The sequence below is a fragment of the Anabas testudineus genome, chromosome 6 (genome assembly GCF_900324465.2).
Source record: "Anabas testudineus chromosome 6, fAnaTes1.2, whole genome shotgun sequence".
NCBI classification, from domain to species: domain Eukaryota; kingdom Metazoa; phylum Chordata; class Actinopteri; order Anabantiformes; family Anabantidae; genus Anabas; species Anabas testudineus.
Genome location: NC_046615.1, coordinates 2,700,045 through 2,721,761, shown reverse-complemented (window position 1 = coordinate 2,721,761; position 21,717 = coordinate 2,700,045). Strand labels below are relative to the sequence as shown.

General features: G+C 39.3%; 1 protein-coding gene across 5 annotated transcripts in view; it reads left to right on the top strand.

Annotated features, from left to right (window-relative positions):
* Positions 1-9,094: 9,094 nt before the first annotated feature.
* The window catches only part of ndrg4 (NDRG family member 4), a 49,584-nt gene continuing 36,961 nt past the window's right edge, over positions 9,095-21,717 (top strand). For 3 of the 5 annotated variants that reach the window (XM_026365964.1, XM_026365960.1, XM_026365959.1), the window contains exons 1-2: positions 9,101-9,217; positions 11,759-11,832. In XM_026365964.1, coding sequence (XP_026221749.1) covers positions 11,759-11,832 — 74 coding nt within the window. In that variant the 5' untranslated portion in view covers positions 9,101-9,217. Of the gene's footprint in view, positions 9,218-11,758; positions 11,833-21,717 lie in introns of all 5 variants that reach the window. The other 2 variants (XM_026365965.1, XM_026365962.1) reach the window with 1 other exon arrangement.

Genomic DNA, 21,717 nt, shown 5'->3' with positions numbered 1-21,717 from the left:
GTTACATTATGAGAATACAATGCAGTCGGCTGGATAGGATTTATAACAAGACATCTAGACAGTGGGAATCCTGTGTGTAGTTGGATCGAACCACTGCACTCTCTGCAGTCAGATCTATCACAGACTTCCTTTACATTCGTCTGTGGGTCTTATCTGACACAAAGGGCAGACTGAGGCAAGTGTCCAGGAAGCTGAAAATACTAGGGACTAACACTGCCTCTGGCTTCAGTCTAATTTAAAGCCACCGATGTTTGGTGCTTGTTGGGAAACCATTTTCATACACGAGAAAATGCTGGGAAGAGTCCAAGTCTTATTCTGTCTCCCTCTTTCACTGTGGGTGTCTCATTTTCTACATATAAGTATCTACATTTAATCTTTGGACTCATTCCGATTGTGATTCATATTTCAGCCCTGTATGTTTGAATCAGCCGTACTAATATTTTCATCTCATTCTCCTACTGTGGAGACATTATGAAGACATTGTTTCTATTCTGAGCAGGGCCACAAGTACACACGACAGTGCAATTAACATTTTCATAATCTCCACTCAAGCACATCCTGCACCAGTTCCTCTTGTTCTGGAGCACATGCACTGAACAAAAAGAAAATGTGGTTTTACAGGGTTACACACAGCTAATAAATGAACGTTAACTGCGCTTTTGTTGAGGTTGTCATCCTCTGTAGCTCAGATGAACACGCTGTATTCACGCAGGGCTGTTCATTTATGACTCTCACTGTGAAGAGCTTCCCACCCAAACTGTTAGTTCAGCGAACTCTGTGTTTTCATGGAATCTGTAGAACACTGGAAATTGGTTTGTCTATTAGCTAGATGAGTTTTTGCCAACATGAAGTGACAGGGTACTGGACTGACCACAAAACATCAACCTAAATAGAATGTAGTCCCTGGGGAAGACTGGACTGTGCAGTCTAGTTCAAGATCACATAATACCCTGGGACCATTTTTTCTTCATGAAACAAGAATGGAAGTGTGGTTTCAAAATAGCATTGTCTCCTATTGTGTTCGTCTCTCCTCTTTCTAATAAACTCCTTTATTTTTAAATCCGCTTTTATCTTCTTTATCTTTAAAAATGCTCCCACCTTTTTGCTATTGTGATCATCCCCCAGAAGATGTGGGATAGGTTTAGGGTGAGGAAAGGGGGAGGGCTTAGCAATGACAACAGAGACCGCATGAGAAGGACTGAATGTCAAGAAAAGGAAAAGACTAAAGAGAAGGAAGAAAGAAAATGGCCAGTGCTGCACTAGCCAGCCATATCTCAGTGATGAAGTGTGAGGATTAGCCATATCTGAAGCAGCGCTCCTGCTATGCTCTCCAAATGAGTATTATCTCCCCCTCAACCACCCCTGCGTTGGCACAAGAGAGACAGCTTGTACAGTGTCATGTTGTCAGGAATGGGAGGAGGAGCCCGTCCAGTGCGCTGAAGGCCTCGTTTTATTATCTGTAGCAGGTGGCAGGCAGCTATTTGATAGCTGATGATGTATGTGTCTGACTATGCAATAGTGATGCAAATGTCTTTGGACAGAGTTGTATGATTGTTTAGGAATACTTTGGAAGAGAAGTGACTCACAGCTTTGCAGCTTATTAATGGTTTATCAAATATTTGACAGATGACTGATACTTGTCCTCCATTGGTGATACAGGGAATATTTATTTTTGTCTCCCAAATCTGGTTTGAGCACTATATCTGGAGGTGCAGCTGACAGTGGCTAATATGTCCATTGTGAAGTTATTAATTCCTTTATAACCCATTTCAAATGTTCTTGTTTCTCCACATAACCTATAATAACTTGTTAATCCTCTTATTCTGGGCTATGTAACTGAGATATATCAGGTAATGTGAGGGAAGCTGTGACTTATGTGACTTACAATATTTTTATGAAACCTAACCATGTTTATTGTACTTAACCTATATGTTTTTGTGCCTAGTGCAATGTTTTCAAATGTTTAGTAGCCACCATTTCGGTGCCTGGTGCCAAAATGGGTGCAATTTTTATAACCTCCTGCTGTCATGGGGGCGCTCTATGAAGGAACACTTCTTTGGCTGGAGAGTAGGGACAGAGTATCTGCCCAATTCAACCACACTCTAAGTTGAACCAGCACGTTTTCAGCAACAAACTTGTTTATGTTCCCCTGAGAATTTAAAGCCTACCTCTATTACGATTGTCACACTTGAATTAAACCTGGTCATCATCCATAGTCTGTGTCTACAAACAGTCAGTGTTGCCTGCATGAAGAGCAAACATAACCAGAAGATGCTTTGTTGTTTGGAGGAAGCAAATTTTTTATGACATAAAAAATAACATTTAGCCATGATTATTACTGTAGAGTTTTACTGATGCAATTGAAGGAAGTGCATCATTCTGACCAGAGCTCTTGTGGGAACGGTTTATTCACATTTAAACAGTTGCAAGGACACCCTGGGGTGCTCAGGGTGAGCTGGAGTGGCACACAGAGGGTTTAACAAAGGTTAAGTAATTCAACATTACACAAAGTAATGACATTCAATTCATTAGAATTCAATACATTGAATCTGTTTCTGAATTATACAGTTGGTACCTTGTGGGTTTAAGGTGACATTTCAAAGCAATCAAAGCTTTGACGTAGAGTGGATTTTTTTATGAACACAGGTGGACAATAACTCCACAATCAGAAATACTTAAATAAATTCCACCTTGCTGATAGAGGTGGTGAGGAACGATCCTTATGTAACAACATATGAGGTAACAGGTTACGTCCTAAAGTGGTGCAAGGCTGTCAATACAGCGACAAATGAAGTAGAGGATATTGAACAGCTCACACAGGGCCACAGTGTACTAATCCATCCAATAATCCATGAATTGTTGGCATTCGGCTCCTTATAACTCCCATGAGTGTTTGTGGACCTTGAATTCACTGGTTGCTTCTCCTAAATATCTCTTTGTTTTCTTTACTTGTTTCATATCCTCCTCTCTAACTATGTGGATACACAGAAAGCATTTCCTAGCTGCATTTTTCCACTGTCCACCTTACACGCATCTGACAGAACAGATACAGTTCTAGTTTAGTCAATCCAGCTGTCTACACCAGCTGTGTAACAGCTTGCACGCCATCCCCTGAAGCATATTTTTAGGCTTAGGGTTTATTTTCCTGTGTTTTGTACATACAGACATTGCACTGGTGCTGCTGATGCTGCTGCTGAGAGTTGTACAAATTTTATTGTGGCTCAACAGGGAGAACTGTGAAGTCAGATGAATTGCCTCAAGTGACGCCGCTTAGTCGGCCAGGAATACACTGCACCATTAGGCAAGATAAACAACTATTAGGCGCCCATGTAGCCATAGTTAAACTTTGATATTTAACCGAAGAAAGTCACATCATATATCTATTGTAATATAGATTCATATGCGTTCAGAAGTTAAAATATGCTTTTTTAAGAAAAAATCATGGTCTCAGTGTGTCTCAGAGTTTTTCAGAACTATTTAAAAATGTAGGCTAGCAATATTACAAAGTGCACAACTGATTCATCAAAATTATACAGAAGCAGTTTGTTTGTATTTCTCTTTGGCAAGTTTAAATTTTATTTATTTTGCTGGAATGAGTCAGGATCCATGCAGTAACAAAGTTTGGTCACTATGACAAAATTGCTGCACAGTCCTTGCACTGGTCTTGGATCTGGTCTTGGTCTTGACTATATGATATTCAGCTCTCCCTGTATATGGAAAACTGTATCTTATGCTGAGGAGTTTGTGTTTTGTGTGTGTTTTGTGTGTCTTCAGGTTATTTCCTATTTCTGACAACTAACTTGGTAGAGGTTACTGGGCATTGTTTACAGTACAAATATACAGTACATGCTGCATCAATACACTTTATACTATCACATTTTGCTGGTGTGAGTTACATGAAATACTTGTTTGTATAGAGTCCACTAGTGTTATGGGGGTGCAATACAGAATCGGTCAAGTACGCTTTTAATGAATAAACTGTATCAGTCCTCCAGCATGATAGGTACATCATTTAATGGCTCCAGGGCATCTCCTCTCTCTGTTTTATGGATAATACATCATGCTTACTACAAGCTACAAGGAGCTCGCTCACTGACTTCCTCCCTAGCTTACTCTGTCATTAAATTATCCACTATCTATCAGACACTCACACTTGCAGAAATCTGCAGAGGCCAGTTTTGCAGCATAACAGGATGATGAGTCATAATAATAGCAGTTCAAGCCTCTCAGGGGTTGGCCAGTCTGTCCACAGAGTGAGTGCTTTTTAAACTGGATCAATGGGAAATGGATGTAGGGGACAGACATGCCAGGTTTATAGCTTTGTGACTGGGCCGTGCAGCCTTTTCAATCCCTGCCTGTGTGTTTGGTTGTTGTTTTCATATTGGATTTGTGTGTACAGAATTTGCTCTCAAAACAAAGACATGAATAGATCTAAAATTCTTAAGAGGACTGACAGGTGGTGTTTTGGAAAACATAGAAGAAGTGAAGATTCTCAGTCCAGGTGAAGTTATCTGGATGTCAAGTCATGGCAACAGGACCTTCTTGTTAGGTCAGGAATATCCAAGTAGCTTCTTCAGTCTGAAAATTGGCAGGAGACCTCAGATTAATCTGCTCTGGAGGATACGCATGCCTTCTGACCCCTATTAACGTAAGTAGGAAGACATAGTAAACAACCCACATCAATAGGGATGTTCGGGGTGTGACAATTACATCTTCTTACACAACCCCTTGTCGAGCTTATTCCTTATGCCAGGTTCTTATTCTTATTCAGACTACCAACTCCTCAGACTGAAGAAACTACTTGGATGAGTAGGGAGATGTTTCAACCTAGAAAGTGGTCCAGTTGCCAGATAAAAGGACAAGCAAGAACACAGATCCATAATTATACAGTCATGATACAGATCAGTGTAGATCTGTATCATGTAAGCGATGCTTTACTTCACATTACTTAACCGCACATTTAATCACTGGGACTACAGTGGCAGAGGTGTTCCCAGTTGGTTGTGTGGTTTTAAGGAGTTGGGGGCAGAAAGACCAAATCTAATTTTCCAGGCGGTGAACAAGACAATTTTAAGACTGATCTAAAAGCTTGTGACACGTGTCAACACATATCAAATGATTCACAGTCACACAAAAGTGTCAAAAAAAAAAAAAAAAGAAAAGAAAAAGCTGCTGCCCACTGTCATAGAGTTTATGAAGGGATCTCATCTTGCCTTAAAGACTTGTCATGTAGCATGACACATGATTTGCAGTATGCAGTCACCTTCACTCAGAAAAGTTCCTCTTATTTTAGAATATGTGCATTCTGCCGATGTTGTAATCTAGAGCAACTCGGTCCACAGGCTGCAGGCTATTTTTGCAAGATACATGACTAGTGATGGACACGTTGGGAAATCGCAGAGATTGAGCCTGTGGCTTTCTAGTTAAAGAACATTAACAGTCTATAGTGGAAGTGGAAGGTGGCCTACTGGTTCAGTTGCTGCTACAGTCTTACTGATGTTAGCCTGTTAGCATGTAGCCACAGCCTTCATATATAGACAGGACACATGCAACAAGTAAAGAAGGGCAATTTTACATTTCTGCTGGCACATAAGTGCATCAAGAACTGTGCACCCAAGAAAAGTAGAGTAGTTTCATCATACAGTAAGTAGGTGTGAAATACAGCAACTGTCTGCATGAAAGTCACTTTGTAGGTATGTTGTATCTGTCACAGACTTATTCTCTCCTGTAGGAAATGAGTTCAATTAGTTCAATTAAATTCTGACACTAGTTTAAAATGGCTGGCAGGAAGGTTATGTTGGAAATAACAGGTGGAAGGTACGTTCTGATGGGTGGCAGTCTAAGTCCCACAACTGATGGATGGAACTTGCCAGGGAAGGAAGAAGGATCAAGATAAACCCTGTAACATGGTGGAGCTGTTGTTTTCAGAATCTTATAAGTCTCAAAATTGCATCGTGATTTTTGGCCAAACTGCTCTACATCTGGATGTGACAATGTAAATTAGGCTGGACGTTCTATAATACATCACAGATATGCCTTAACCAGTTCTATCACTATTTAATGATATTAAAAGTGTTATAACAGCGTTCAGCATATTGAATGAAGGGTTGAGTCATGCATCTATTTAAATCAAATTGAATTAGGTTAGACTCCAGAGTGATCGTTACAGGCAGTTTGATAAGGCAAGTTCAATAGCAGAGAGTGTTCTGGCAAGTTATCAGTTTGAAGCTGCTGCCTAGTCAGACTGTGGTGCGCTAAGTAGGTCACACTGTCCATGAGAGAAGAAGAAACATGTACAGTACAGGGCTCTTTTGAAACCAAAACAGGTTTGTGTTTCTTTACTCTGAATGATCTTGAAAACTTACTATATTTACTTATATTTATATTTATATATTTTCCAAAACGTATTCTCTATATAAAGTATATGTGTGTGTGTTCATTTGGAAATATGCAATCACAGGGGGATTCAGTTGTGTTCCATTTATTAGATGCGACCGATGGGACACAAACACTAAACATATTCTTTGTTATATCATAAGCCAGCGTGTTTGCTTTTTAACTGGCTCTTTCTTTTTTGCTATTTGGAATAAACCACATTCACTTAAACTTAAGACAAGATGCTTAGGGATGAAATACAAACAAAGTAAAAAAAAAAACCCCACAGAGCTCATGCCTACAGAAACCAAAGTGGATAGGAGAAAAATGGCAACTAGTGACACAGAACATGAGGAGAAAAGTTGGAGGAGGATGATGATCAGAGTAAACTGTTCTTTAGGTTTAAGAGGAAACTAATGTTCACACGGCATCACGTGTTTAGGATGATTTGATTAGTGGAAATGAGGTCCATGTATGTTTTAACATCATGTATGTTCACCACTAGATGGAAACAAAAAAAATACAAAAAAAAACAACAACAAAAAAAGATTTGCACAGAAATGTACCGTATTGGAGAGGTGCTCCACTCTTTAAGATACCTGTCTGTTTACGCTGCACTTTAAAACACCAGCGTGCGATTTTCCCAGCTTTAATGGTGTGACGTTTAATGTTTAACACGTGTGCCAGATATATATTTCCTTAAAAACATTACTGGTGAATGAACTGTCATGTGCTGTTGCCACTAATCAAGTACTACATGATCATAACCTCTAATGGTCGCCAATTCAGTTTCCTGCAGCAACGTTTTGCACCTCTCCACGTTAAGATTAGTGGATGCAGCTATGGAGTTCTGAAGCATATCACTACTTTGAAAATAGTTTAAAGAACGGGACTAGCTAATGGTTTATTGTGATAAAAACTGCAAAAATAGTGAAGGATTGTGAGTGTACCTATCGAAGCCATGTCAGAATCACCTGCTGAACCACCGTGTTAACAGAGAGTCTGAATCTAGTTCCACTTAGATGTTTTTAATTTGTGCACCACAAGTAAAACCTACTACATTTGGAAGGTGGTGCAAATCCCAGCAGGCCCATCAATTTTTGAAATGCTGCCACATGTAAGCGTGGGGTTCCATGTTGGTGAGTAACCTGCACATACGCAGTATAACAGACCTAGCCTAGGTGTACGTTTTTTCTTAGGTAAATAGAGGAACAGGAATTCAAACATTCTGGATTCAGGGGTGGAAAAAGCCAAAACAAATGTCCAGTAGTAACACTTATATATTAAATCATAACAGAAAAACAAGAATACACATATTTTATAGCTTAGACTTCATGTTGCATTTTTTCCAGTAGTGACTTAACCATTTGGGAAATTGTTGAAGCTGGGTGTTGGGAGTATTTGTGTAACTGAGAAATGGTGGCAGTGAAGGTTTTTATTGATTTTCATTTTGATTTTGGGAAGACAGTGTTGAGTGTTCTGATTTGCCTGGTAGTTTCTTCACTTGGGTAGCTAGACTTTCTCTGGAGCGAGACTAAATCTGATGTTGACATTCGGAGGTATGGTCCCAGGATCTCCTTCGATTCAGGCACTTATTTAGCTAAAACCTAAGCAGAGCACAGTAAAGACTGTCAGGATATTGTTTCATTGCATCGCTGTTTTGTTACAAACGTACAAAAATCAATCTGCGCTGGGCGTTTGGTGGGCGTTCATTTCAGACTGGCATCCTCTCCTTTCCAAGGGAAAGGGTGCCCACGTTACGACAGTCGTCACATATCAACCCCAAGCCTGCTGTCCTGCTTTATCTAAGCAATGTGGCATGTGAGGACATAAACCAGACACTGTTGTCCACAACCCTGTTACCAAGCATCTGCTGATGCAGGCACCTAATATAGAACACTTTCAGCTTTGTTCTTCTGGAGAAAATAAAGGTGGCCATGTTTCGAAGACCTCGAAACATCTGTTCTTACTGTATACAAATACAATATCACGTTGCTTGTGTTAAAACTTAACATGGATTGCTGAAGTCATTGATCTACCAAGGACACATGGAGGATGGTGATGTGTGTGGCATCTTCACTTCATGTCCCAGTGGGGTCAACAAGATCACTTTCTTTGACGGTGTCTTAAACCAGAAAAAATGCTCTTGGTTGCCTGCAGGCTGGTGTGTTGGCATGCCTGTGTGTGTGTGTGTGTGGGTGCGACGGTGTCTGCGAGTTGATACGGTGCCATTTAGTATCAGAATCGGGTGTTCAGTATACGATACATTCAAATTTGGATGAATTCAGTTGCACTTTGCCAGCATGTTCTAAAAAGCATGAGTAATTTCAAAGCCTGTGTGTGACAGTGTGGGAGTAGCAGTGTCCTGCTTTCAAGAACACGATGAGCGCGCACACACACACACACACACACACACACACACACACACACACACACACAGGCGAGACAAAAACACTTATCTCTAGCTCCACCAGACTCAACTCGTTTCTTTACTCGTATTGCCTTCGATCCATCCTCTTTACAATTCTTTCTTCCCTTCCTCTCCTCCCTTTGTCACTACCCACACACATACACACACACATACACACTCCTCTGTGCTGTGATCTTCAGTGTGCTGCATCATTGGTGAAGCCACGTGCTCTCTGTTTATCATCAGGAAGGGGAGGGAGAGTGGAAGACTCTGCCTCTCTCTCTCCGTCATTTTGTCTAATCTACCCACAGATGCACACACTCGGTGACATACACACATTCGGTCCGTAGTAGCCTCAGGGACGCAGAGAGACCACAAACACTGCTAAAAACCAGACTGTACCGACTGGGGAAACTCTGAACTACACCACAGGTACTGTAAAGCTTTATCTCTCTGGAACATGATCGATCGTCTTCCAGTGGTTTTGTACCCAAATCATGGCTACAACATCTCTGAGAAGCTGACATTGGCCTCATATTTTCACTTGCAAGATTTAAGCCCATTTGTGTTCTAGGAGTGTATTAGGAGGAGGACGTTAGAACGAGGACAGGTTTTCTTGGCACGGCTTGTGTGAACACTGCTGCTGAGGCTTTGTGCTCTTATTCATCTGAGCTGACTGATGAATGATGAATCTACAGTGCGAGGAAATCATAAAAGTTGATTGAATTTGGTGCAGGCTAGTGGTGCCCAGAATTTGCCTGCATTGGTAGAAAGCTGCTGGCATCACCTGAAGGACTGAGAATTGTATGTATACAGGCCTGTATTCTAGTCATAATAGTGAGTTAGAATTTATTGTAATTAAAAAATCAAGATACTGATATATTAATAATTAGAAACTACTCTTTTTCAATTAAAAAGATGTTGAATTCCATTCAAAATGCTCTTAAAAGCAACACTGTCAATGTCCCATTTTTGTTTGGTCCTGTTACATAATTTCTCCATAGGATCCAGAGCTCCACTCCCCTTATTGTTTCCTTGCTGGGAGTGTTTTTCACATTCAGTTTTAAGGCTATAAAACTTACTGGCTTTTTTCCCCTCACTAAAGCTGCTCCTTTATCTCATGAAACGGTCACTATAATCGAGCCTGTCTTCCCTTTGGGAGTGGGTTTGTTTCTCAGCTCGGGATTTAAAAATAGATTTACAAAGAGCAATCCACTCGGGTTTTTGTTCCTAGATCAGGCTACAGCTACAGCTACTCAGACTCAGTATGGCTTTACATGAAAGTAAAATCACAGATGAGCTGAAATGAAAATGTAATTATTACAACAACAAAAAAAAAAAAAAATGCTGCTATATATATATGCATGTTTCATTTCGATTCTTGGACTTTGCTGAGGTTATCAGACAACCTGTTGCATGCTTCTTTTTTTTTTTTTTTTTACTATCTGGACACTCCTGTTTTCTGGATGCTAATGTACATATGTACATGCATGAAGCAAATGACCCAGCTAAAATGATGTGACTGAAAATTGATGTCTTGTGATCTGGACAAATATCAGCAATGCAGGCTAAAAAGTTAGGAAGCAAGCTTACACTTTTGAAGGGAATAGAGCTGTTTTAAGGAACAAACAGACAAGTTTAAGTTATTAACTTAAACTTTTTAACGGGGCACTATGCACTAGGCTTCAGCTTGGGCTGTTAATACATTCTACTGCAAAAAACACCAGTCGGATTTGCATGTTGCTTTTGTGATATTACAAAAAAACCACAAAAAGCTAGCTTTAAAAAACTGCTAATATTCACAAACCTTTCCATGCATTTTGTTATAAAAAGCGCACACACACACACACACACACACACACACACACACACACACACACACACACATATATATATATATATATATATATATATATATATATATATTTTATAACATCATCCCAATCGTAAAGTATAGTGGAGGAAACATTATGATTTGGTTCTGCTTTGCTGCATCAATCTGGCCTGGCCAGCTTACATACATTTTACACTAGCAGTATGAGGTTTTTATTGTTTATTGTTTTTATTGGTTTTTATTGGTTCTTTTTGTGTTTTTTAGGCACATTATATTTGTTAATACTCTCACATTTTGAAAAAAAAAAATTATATATATATATATATATATATATATATATATATATATATATATATATATATATATATATCACAATACCTTTTGGCTACCGGCTTTCATCAAAATTATACTATAATATATTAATGAATTATTACACAAAAACCGTGAGGAGGAATCCTTCTCTATTTTTAAGCATAAAGAGGTTTTAACTATTTTATATGATTCATACACAAACACATATTAATCTATTCTAGGGAGTCCTTAATTTCAAACTTCCATTCTGTTCCCACCCCACCATTTTCAACAGCTAAACAATGGAGTTTGGCACTGAAAGTGAGATGCTGGAAAAGCAGTGTTGTTATTACTGTGTTTTGCATTCTGATATACTGTGCTTTCTCTTTGTTAGACATTTCTCTTGGATCTCTGTTGTTGGATCGAATATGCTGGCTTCCTTGTCTATTGGGAAACAAGACTAGAATATTATTCATGTAAAGTCTGTGGTGTTGAACGTCAGCTATTGCAGCTTTCAGAATTTATACAAGGACAGGGCAATCATCCTCTCTTTTTTAATGAATGTCAGATCTAATACTCTAACTACACTACTGTCAGTCACTAAATCACATCACAGTTTTTTTTCTTCCCATTTTTCTTCCTTCCATTTTTCTTCTTTTCTGGTTGTTTCCACAGGATCATCTTAATCTCTGACTCTTACCTATTAATACCTTCTTCTGCTCTCTGTAGTTGTATTGCATGAAGTCTCTTACTATCATTCTGTAAATCGTATTACTGCCTTTGCACCTGCAATGCACCAACACCAGTACAGTAGATCTTGTCTCTTGTATTTTTATACCTGTTGCTAGATGGGGCCTGGATTGTTTTGGAACTTCCCTCCCAAGGCTGGCTGCACGGTTCCACAGAGCCTCCTGCAGACCATGTACGTAGGACCGTGAAGCCACTGTACCTACCTACATAATGTACCATACATTATACCACACAGGTGTCTCCCTTATTCAGCCTGTGTAAATTATTTATGGCATTTTGTAATCATCCGTTCCATTTTGTCAGTCAGTCCAACGTTTTACATATTCATTCTGTAACAGTGGGAAAATGCCCACAAAGTCAATAAAAAAATATCATCTAGCTATTAAACATGATTAGGCCAGGAGTAGTCCATCTGTCATGTGACAAATACCTGTAGAATTAATTTTAAAATCACAAGACAAACTGGGACTTTTACTGAGAATTAGGTTGGAGCTAAACCCAGACTGTAAAATCAGTAACATTTGGCAGCAATCTTTTCAGGTCACACAGTTGTTGATTATTCTAACATGACTGCTTTACCTCATCCATTCCTGTAATGTATTACATATGTCACAACCTGATGCCACAAATAATGAAATCTTTACACCTTTACACCACTGACTCCCTTTGAATGAAAACATTCAGTTCATTCTAACAGCCCTTCAGATTTATTTTGCATGGAAAAAAAAGAATACATTATAAGAATGACTAATTTAACAATTTTACATAAAACTATTGCACTTTGTGGCTTTAAAAGCACTATCTGAAAATCCTGAAAGATATCTTAACTGTACAGTAGCCTCTTTTGCTTACTAATGTCTCTTCAGACCTAAGTTTTGTCTCTGTTTAAAGTTAAGAAAAAACGAGGGTTAGGGTACCTTGAGTCTTTTGTGGGTTTTTTTGCATTTGTTGTCAAAATAACTCAAATGATTTGTACTAGTGACTGGATAGTGTAGTGGTAACATCGCTGCCCTCCATGTGGGCCTGGGGTTTGAATCCCAGTTGTGGCCTACCTCCAGTAGGGGTCTCTTAGGCAAGACCTCCTTACGCTTACCCTGCCCTATATCTCTCTTGTAAGTCGCTCTGGATAATCTGCCAAATGACTAAATGTAAATTCATTCTCAAATTCTCTGTTCATTCTTGCTCAAATACATTTTTGTAGCAGTGTAGCTAATGTTGGTGATATCAACATTTATCATTACAAATCATTACAGAAAAAATGCATGTCAAATAAAAAAGAACAGTTAAGTCCCTCTAATTGTACAGACGAGCCTCTCCTAGAATTAAAATTCTTTCTGATTATATGTTTGTTATTGTCAGCTTTTAAATGTGATAGTAATTTGATTCAATGAATTTCAGGTATCTAGGGACTTGGAACATCTATAAATAATTAATAGTTAGTTAGTTTTCTAAGTCACTAGAATAATTTTGACAACATTAAATTAAATTCTAAAGGTGTCCAGAATCCTCACAGACTGGTGGTTGGAATGAAAACAATCCAGTTTGGCCCTCAAATAGTGTCATTTTAGTCTGTTTCTTAAAGAGGACAATTTATTTTCCAAAAAACAAAGATGGCAAAAGGAAATTACATAATTTCACTTGCTTTACTGAGCACAGTTGGACAGTAATATTTGTGTTTTAGTGATCAATGTGATAATGATATTAAAAACTATAAAAACAAATATAAATATAAATGAACAATGATATAATGTAAGATGAAATTGTCTGACATAAACAGACTAAAACTATGCTTTACAGAGTATCCAGAGAGCTCGCACAGAGATTCGACTATATAAAATCCATGAGAGGCACCAGCTGGTTTAACATAAACTATATGTCAAAGGGATAAAGGAATGCTAAAACTGAACAAAGTTTAAATTTATGCTGGAGTTGCCCTTTTATACCCTTGATACTGCATTCATCATTTATTAAGTAAAACAATATTTGAATATACAAATATGGTATAGATAATAATAATAATAATAATAATAATAATAATAATAATAATAATAATAATAATAATAATAATAATAATAATAATAGGTTTACTTGTAGACCACTATGTCACAAATTAAGGGGAGGCACGAGGCAGGGATAAATGCAAGCAGGATTTATTAATAGAAAACTACAAAAACAAGGAACCAAGGGAGGTTTCAACGGACACTACAAAAGCAGACAGAAAACACGATGACAAAGTAACAACAGAAAACCACTGCTTAATGGCAGGCAGACAACTCAAAGAAAGTCCAGAGTTCAGAGGGGCAAAGTCCTGAGGATCCAGGGAGGGAGAAAACAGGACCGAGGAGGATGGCTAGAAATAGGGTGAGGAGCAGGGCTATAAGCAGGACTAGTAGAAGGCCAGCAGCAGGAACAGGGCTAGGAGCAGGGCTGATAGTAGGAGCAGGGCTGATAGCATGAGTAGGGCTGGTAGCAGGTTTATAGCAGGTTGATAGCAAGCTGGTAGCAGAGTGATAGCAGGTTGATAGCAGGCTGGTAGCAGGTTGGGAAACAACGACAATGTGACAGTGGAGAGAGGACTGAGGAGAGGTTTTGTGGGGAGAGGTGAACACAGGTGGAGCCAATATGCAATTAATGACTGGGAGAGCAGGGAGAGAAGTGGCTGGTGGGTGGAGACCAGAGGGAGAGAGGAGGACAATCCATAGCTGGGCAGGTGCTGGGCTGAAACGGTGACACACTAATCGGATAGGTAGCTGACCAATGTAGTATACAAAATCTTTTAACTCTCAATGATGCTTAAACTCCTCCACTTGAGACAGGATCTCTCCTCCAAAGTGGAGAGGGCAAGCCACTTTTTTCAGGTGGAACCATTGCCTTGGACTGGGATGTGTTTATTCTCATCCCAGTCTCTTCACAAACTGCCCCAATACATGTTGAAGGTCTTGGCTTGATAAAGCCAACAGGACAACATCATATGGCCCCTGGCTGCACAAATTTTGTTTAGGAAAATAATGAACAGTGCCAGGGACAAAGGGAATTCCTCCTCTGATCCTGCTCCAGTCGTACAGGGACCAGACAACGCTTAACAGAGGGCCCTGGAGCACCTTAGTTGGGCCACGAGGGACACGGATGAAGGCCTTTTTCAAGTCTATTAAACCTCCTGAATCCAAGGTTGACTATCGGCCTAATTTTCCTCTACAGCACTCTGGCATAGACCTTACTAGGGAGGCTGAGGAGTGTGATCACCTTATAGTTGGAACACACCCTCCGGTCCCCTTTCTTGAAAAGAATCTGCCAGTCCAGAGGTACTGCCCCCAACCTTCAAGCAATGTTGCAAAAGCGTGTGTGCCAAGACAGCCCAACAACTAGTCATGACCGAAAGGACGAGGTTCCAGATACAAGAGGCTGAAATGAGTTTCCTCTGCAGGGTGACTGGGGCACACCAATAGAGATAGGGTGAGAAGGTTTGGTCACCTGGGAGGAGCTCGGAGTAGAGTCCTTGCTTCTCCACAGAGGTGAGGTGTTCCAGACATGTCCCACCAGAAGAAGGCCCCAGGGAAGATATAGGATGCGTTGGAGGGACTACGTCTCCCAACTGGCCTGGGAAGGCATCTGTATTTCCCTGGAAGAGCTGGAGGAGGTGTCAAGGGAGAGGGAAGTCTGGGCATCTCTGCTTAGACTGATGCCCCCTTGACCTGGCCCCAGATAAGTGGAAGAAGATGAATGAATGATTTAATCTCTTTAAGGTGAATACTGACCTCCTTCGTTAATCTCAGTGTACTTAGAAACACATGGAGCATAACACCTCTCTCTCACTTTGAATACTGACTACACTGTGTGAACGTGTGAAGAGCATATTCCACACATCTGCATTAATACATCTTTATAATGAAGTAAACCTTCAACTTAGCAACTGTAGTATGAGTGGTAGATATGGGTTATATTCCTGAACAAGAAAGTAGGAAGTTCAGCATTTTCATCCAACCGTAACAACAGAGAGATACACTTTTGTCCATGTGACTGTTCCAAGAAAAAAAAAACTAATGGTCAGTGTGTGTTTAGAGCCATAGTGATTTTCATGATGTGTTCGTGAAAAGGGGAACCATTGACTAAGTGATTGCTGCTGCTGACATAATGGTTATTGAATGGCTGCACTGTACTGCTCTGTGGTCACTAATGGAGGACACCTATTAAAATGGAGGATGAACAGCAGGTGCAACAGTGTGATATAATGTGTGCAAACATTTTCGCATTTTGTGCTGAAAATATTGATTAGAAAACTGAGTTAGTACTGTAGTAGTTTAAACTATTAGGAAATTAAGAATAAAAAGTGACAGCCCCATTCCACACATAAACTAAAAGTATCTTCTGGAATTGGTTTAAACTATTCCCAATAGTTTTACCTTCAGTCTTGAGTGAAATATAAGGCAATCACTACTGTTGGAGCTCTGGACCATTTGTCTCTGAAGGAAACAACTATGGTTTGCTCAGAAAACCATTCATCTCTGTGCTCCACTGAGCTTTGCTTCTTGAAATCTGGCTCCCCATTTGGTTCAGGAAGAACGCTCCCCTCACCCTACAGTGTACTGCTGGTAACCACACACTGTCTGCCCGTCTGCTCTGCTGGCATCCACTCTACAGCCCTGTGGGTGGACCATAAAAACACAACCACTAGAATGAACATTTGATTGCATTTTTCAGTTCGGCTGCCGGACAATCCAACTGTGCCATTCAACTAGAGCCAAAAAAAAAAGGCATGGTGTGTGAATGTTTGTGTAGTGTTTGGCAGTGGTTGATGGCCTTAGTATGATGGTCGATGAGTGGTTAATTTCACACATAAAAATTACATAGAGTAACTGTACAGTCGGTACAATCTTTTCACCTTGATCATCAGGCAAGTTAGTAAAAATGTGGACAACAGGAGCTGTTGCTTTTCGAAGGTGTACAATAGGGTTGAGGTCAGGTCTCTGTTTAGACCAAACTGAGGAAACTCTTTATTGACTAGGCTTTATGCACAGGAACAGGAAACAGGAGGTGTTCCTTAGACTGTTGGAAGGTCCCTAGCCAACACAGACACTTATGTACTATACTTATTCCCAAAGTGGTAAGTAACAGAATAAATTTACACAAGTACTATACTGTATTAATGATGTATTATTATGAATTAACCGGTTTTCAGTATATAAAGTAGTTAAAATCAACTTCACCTTTACCAGCTGCTGTTTTTGTTGTAAACTAATGGCACAGTCAAAGGAAATAAGTCCTGTGAGATGTGCGCATTTATGTTATCAACAGCATCAAATCAATAATGTTCTTGATGGAGTACTTTTTACTTTAGCTTGAGTAAGGAATTTTAAGGTGTACTTCTACATATACTGGAGTACTTTTTAGGCAGGTTGCACTTTTATTTAAGTATTGAGTTTGTCTACCTGTACTATCTCTGGTTTACTTATAGTTTAGATAAATAAATGGAAAATCAAATTTTTTTCTCCAAAAGTGTAGTTAGCATGGTGATTTGGACTCAAAAAAGCAACTGTAAGTCAGCAAATGTTATAAAGAAGTCCTTGTTGAGAGTTGTCTGTAGCACACAAAGGGAAATTTTCCATGTTACATGCGTTCTCACTTTGTGGTATTTATTAGTTCGATTTAGGTGAGAGTTAGCATCTCTAGAGGGTGCAAGAAGCGTAAGGTGACACAAAAAGAAAAATACTGCAACACATTGAGGCAGCAGCAGTCCCAGTATGATGGAAATGTCATCAACACTTGTAGTAAGTTGTCCTAACACAAATTCCTGCTGTAATGGTTCCCTATGAGTAAAGTCTACTGAGGTGTGTGAAAATGGCATTAATTGGTAGCACTGAGATGGAAAATTCACATTATTTTGAGAGCACAATTAATGACACAGGTATACTGAGGAAATGTAAGGTGTTTGAAGCCTGGAAGGGAAGATAGTTCAGAAAGGGTTCATGTTGCCCAGAGATAGCGATAACATTGATTAAGTCTACCCTTTCATCATTACTCCAAAGCATGATAACAAGAGCAACAGCACAACTAGAATCTCTCATTTGACTCAGCAATTCCTCAGGTTTACTCTTTCCACTTACGGATCCTAGTAAAATGTATATCTTTGTCCTCAACTGTAAATGCTCTTTATGCTCGGCTGTGGGGATGGGCTAGATTGCCAGAGCTGCAGTGTCCCCTCAGTTCCATCACACCTTCTCAAGTAACAGATCAATAACAGGAAATCCAAAGATGTCTGGAATGCAGCATCAAAGTATTCCCGGGAAAACTCCACACCGAGCTCCCAACTAGTCTTGGGAGTCAGGAAATTATTCAGGCTGTCATCAACATTAGCATTTTTATCATCCCTCTAGTGACTAAGCATTTTGGGTACATTCCACTGCTGGATAATGGATGTTAGACTTAATGAATTTTCCCTACTTGTGTTATGCAATTAATTTTAGCGATAAGAGTGCCAAGTAGTGAGTTTCAAAAGCCGGGAAATGGGTTGGTATTACTGCACTTTTAGTTCCTTCATCCTGATGTCCGTGGGTTTTGATTCTGTAGGGTTAAGAGATTCTCACATATCATTCTTTGACATAAAACACACAAGTTAATACTCCATTTGTGATTTTTTAAGCTTATGTGTCCTAAGTAATGCAGGTGCAAACAAGTGGTTAACGGGGCTACAGAGGCTACAGTGCATCCAGAAAGTATTCAAGGTGCTTAACTTTTTCCACATTTGGTTACGTTACAGCCTTATTCAAAAATGGATTACATTGATTATTTTTCTACAAAATATACCCCATAATGTCAAAGTGAAAAAACTTTTTTGAAATCTTTACAATTGTATTAAAAATAAAAAACAAACACAAACTTTAAAAAAAAAAAATCACTTTAGCATCAATTACAGTTTCAAGTGTTTTTGAGTATGAGCAGAGTTGTTCCTGTAGCCACTCCTTTGTTATCTTGGTTACGTGCTTAGGGTACCGTTGAAAGATAAAATCTCTCGCCCCAGTTTGAGGTCCAGTGCTCTCTGTAAGAGGTTTTCATCAAGGAGCTGTAAATTGCTGCATTCATCTTTCCCTCAATCCTGACTAGTCTCCCAGTTCCTGCCACTGAAAAACATCCCCACAACATGATGCTGCCACCACCACAGTTCAATGTAGGGATGATTTAGGCCAGGGGATGATCAGCGGAAACAGAATGCACCAGAGATCAATTTCGAGTGTCATGGCAAAGACTGAATAAACACTGTATCTATGTACATGTGATTATGTTTGTTTTTTATTTTGAATGAAATTGTAAATATTTCAATGCTACTTACTTGGAAACTATGCTAACTCAATTTTTACAACTTTATGTCTGGGAATTGTATTTATTCTGCATTAATCTAAAAAGCTAATGGCTTGTTTTTTTGATGAAGGAAGAATGTTTACTTGATGATGATGTTAATGGTGATAAACATGCAGGGTAGCCTATAAACATACCTCAGCTATATAGGACTTCATGATACCATAAATGCCAGTTAAAAGTGATTTAAAAAAAATGCATTATGCTTATCGGCATAATCCTTGCTTTTAAACAATTCCTAAATTCTCTTGTTCCACATTGAATGCTAACTCTGTACTTTCTCCATGTTGCCTTGATAAATTAAGCATATTATTGTTGTTATTGTTGTTATTAATATTGACAACAACAAGAATAATAAATTAGTAAGAAAAAGAAATAATACATCTGACTGCCTTTCTTTTATGATAGTGTTTTAAAATTGAATTCCAAGTGGCTCATTATAGCACTTACGCTTGTCCTTTTTAAATCTGGCCATCCTCAGCATAAATAAGCAGAAAATTAATAAAAACCCCACGCTTTGTCCTTGGTACGTATTTTGTACATATTTTTATTGCTTGGAACTAATATTCACCAGCACAGCACATGACTGCTGTGGTCATTTCAACTCTCAGCGGGGGCTCAGGCACCTCAAGGGTTGCCACCTTCTCACACCTTGACTTAGATGCCAGTTGAGAGCTGAGGGAAAAATAAATCTCTGAGACTGTTCCTTTATCAGAGTCACTTCCTGTCTTCTTCTCTTCTTTGATATATATATTTTTTTGTTTTACATTAATTGGCTTGTTTCCGTTATGAATATAGCTAATGTATGAACAACAATCCGTGGCTTTCAATCCATAGTACGGTTACTTTCTTTTAAGTGCCTCTAAAGCATTCTTGTGCACAGTGTTTTGGGGACAAAACGTTTTCATCTGACAGTGCTGACAGGAAGCTTTTTATGTCAGAAGAGAACGTGCTGCTGAGGGTTTCAATCTGGAGCACATAACTGATATTTAATATTTAATCCTTTACTCCAACATTGATATGTTTGCTGTGTGTAGCCTCTCTAACCTCTCTTTTACACAGTCCTTTAGACATTCTGCAGCTATACATAATCAGAGGTTTTATTTCATGTAGTGTACATTTGACTCTTGATGTTGACATTTAGCAGATTTCAGTTTTGCAGATGTCTCGTTCCAGTTTGGCGATGCGCTCCAACACAAGCCCACAAACTAAACAGGTTGAGTCATGGTGATGGGAAGGTTGATGTGATACGTGGGAATGAATGTCAGGACACGTCAGTCAGGATTAACATCTCCATTCTGCTTGACTGGAGGAAGCTCCTCTGGGAATCACATCCACTTAGTCTGATAACACCAACGACATCAAGTCAGCAGGAAGCAAACGAGCTGGAAGATCAGGAAGGCGTGGGCTGCTATTATTTAGAAATAGAGGTTTGCTAATAATAAACTAAAGCTTTGCTCAGTTTTAACCACAAAACCTTGGAGCTCATTCACCTGTATCTTCTTATGTTATTGCTGTAGTTTGTTCTTGACAAAAGTGCTACGAAAAATGTACTTGTTCTTAAACCTTGATTTTACTCTTATCTCTATTCCACTTGAATAGTTGTTGAATCCCATTGTCATGTTGAAAGCGTACTCATATTTAATATAGGTAATCAATGGCAGTGTGCCGGTGGGTAAAAGGGTATAAATCTTCTGTGTTCTGAAGCAGAGACAACACTGCATGAGGTGAACAGCAAACAGGCCTCATATTTAGACAACTAATGAAGTAAATAAAAAGTCTAATCTAAAATCAAAAAAAAAAAAAAAGTTATCCTAGCTGACTCAGCCGAGGGTGAACATCCCGTTTCATGGTGATCCATCCATCCATCCATCTATCCATTATCCTAACCGCCTGTCCACTTAAGGGTTGTGGGAGTTCTAGATCCGATCTGTCAGCTGTCGTTGGACGAGAAAATATCAAGATTATTTGCAAAAACTGCATAAGTGAGTTTAAAAAAACTAATGTTTAAAAGAAGTAGTAGTAGTAAAGGTAGTAAAGAAGTTTCCACTGAACAGCAATTTCGGGTTATTCTTAAGAACGCATCGTGAATGGGGCCTGCTTTATTTAACCGTTTTAAAGTCACCGAGCATGAGCCACTGCCATGAAGGAAGCTCCTCAAGTGGAACAAAAAGCAGAACTGCAGTAGACGAGGATTTTACTGGTTTATAAAACTTGAAACAGAAAAAAAACAGAAAAATGTCCAGACCAAGACGAGCCAGACTCTTCTCCTTCTCTTTCTTTTCTGGCTGCAGTATCAGTAACTGTGTTTTTGTGTCTGTGCTGCTTCGGCTTTACCACCCACTCTGTCTTCTCAGGCTCCTTATCAGGATCCACAAGCACACAGGTATTAGTGTGTATGATCCTAGTGATGGGGAAAAGGAGTGTGAGGGAGACAAAGAGCATCCAAATCCTTCAGAGGATTGTTATCCTCTTTGAACTGTGGCGGCCATATGTCTAATTAATAGACTTGAGTACAGTCAGTAACCTTGTACTGTCACACAGCTGGTGGACAGGCAGGATGAGGCAGGTCTACCATTTCACTCTGTGCACTGAAATTGCAGCTTTTCTGGTGTGTTGAGCAAAGAAGCACGTTCAGAGTGACGCCTCTGTTCCACACTACTTGTGACACTACTACTAACTGCTATGTTTTTTTCATGGTGGATAA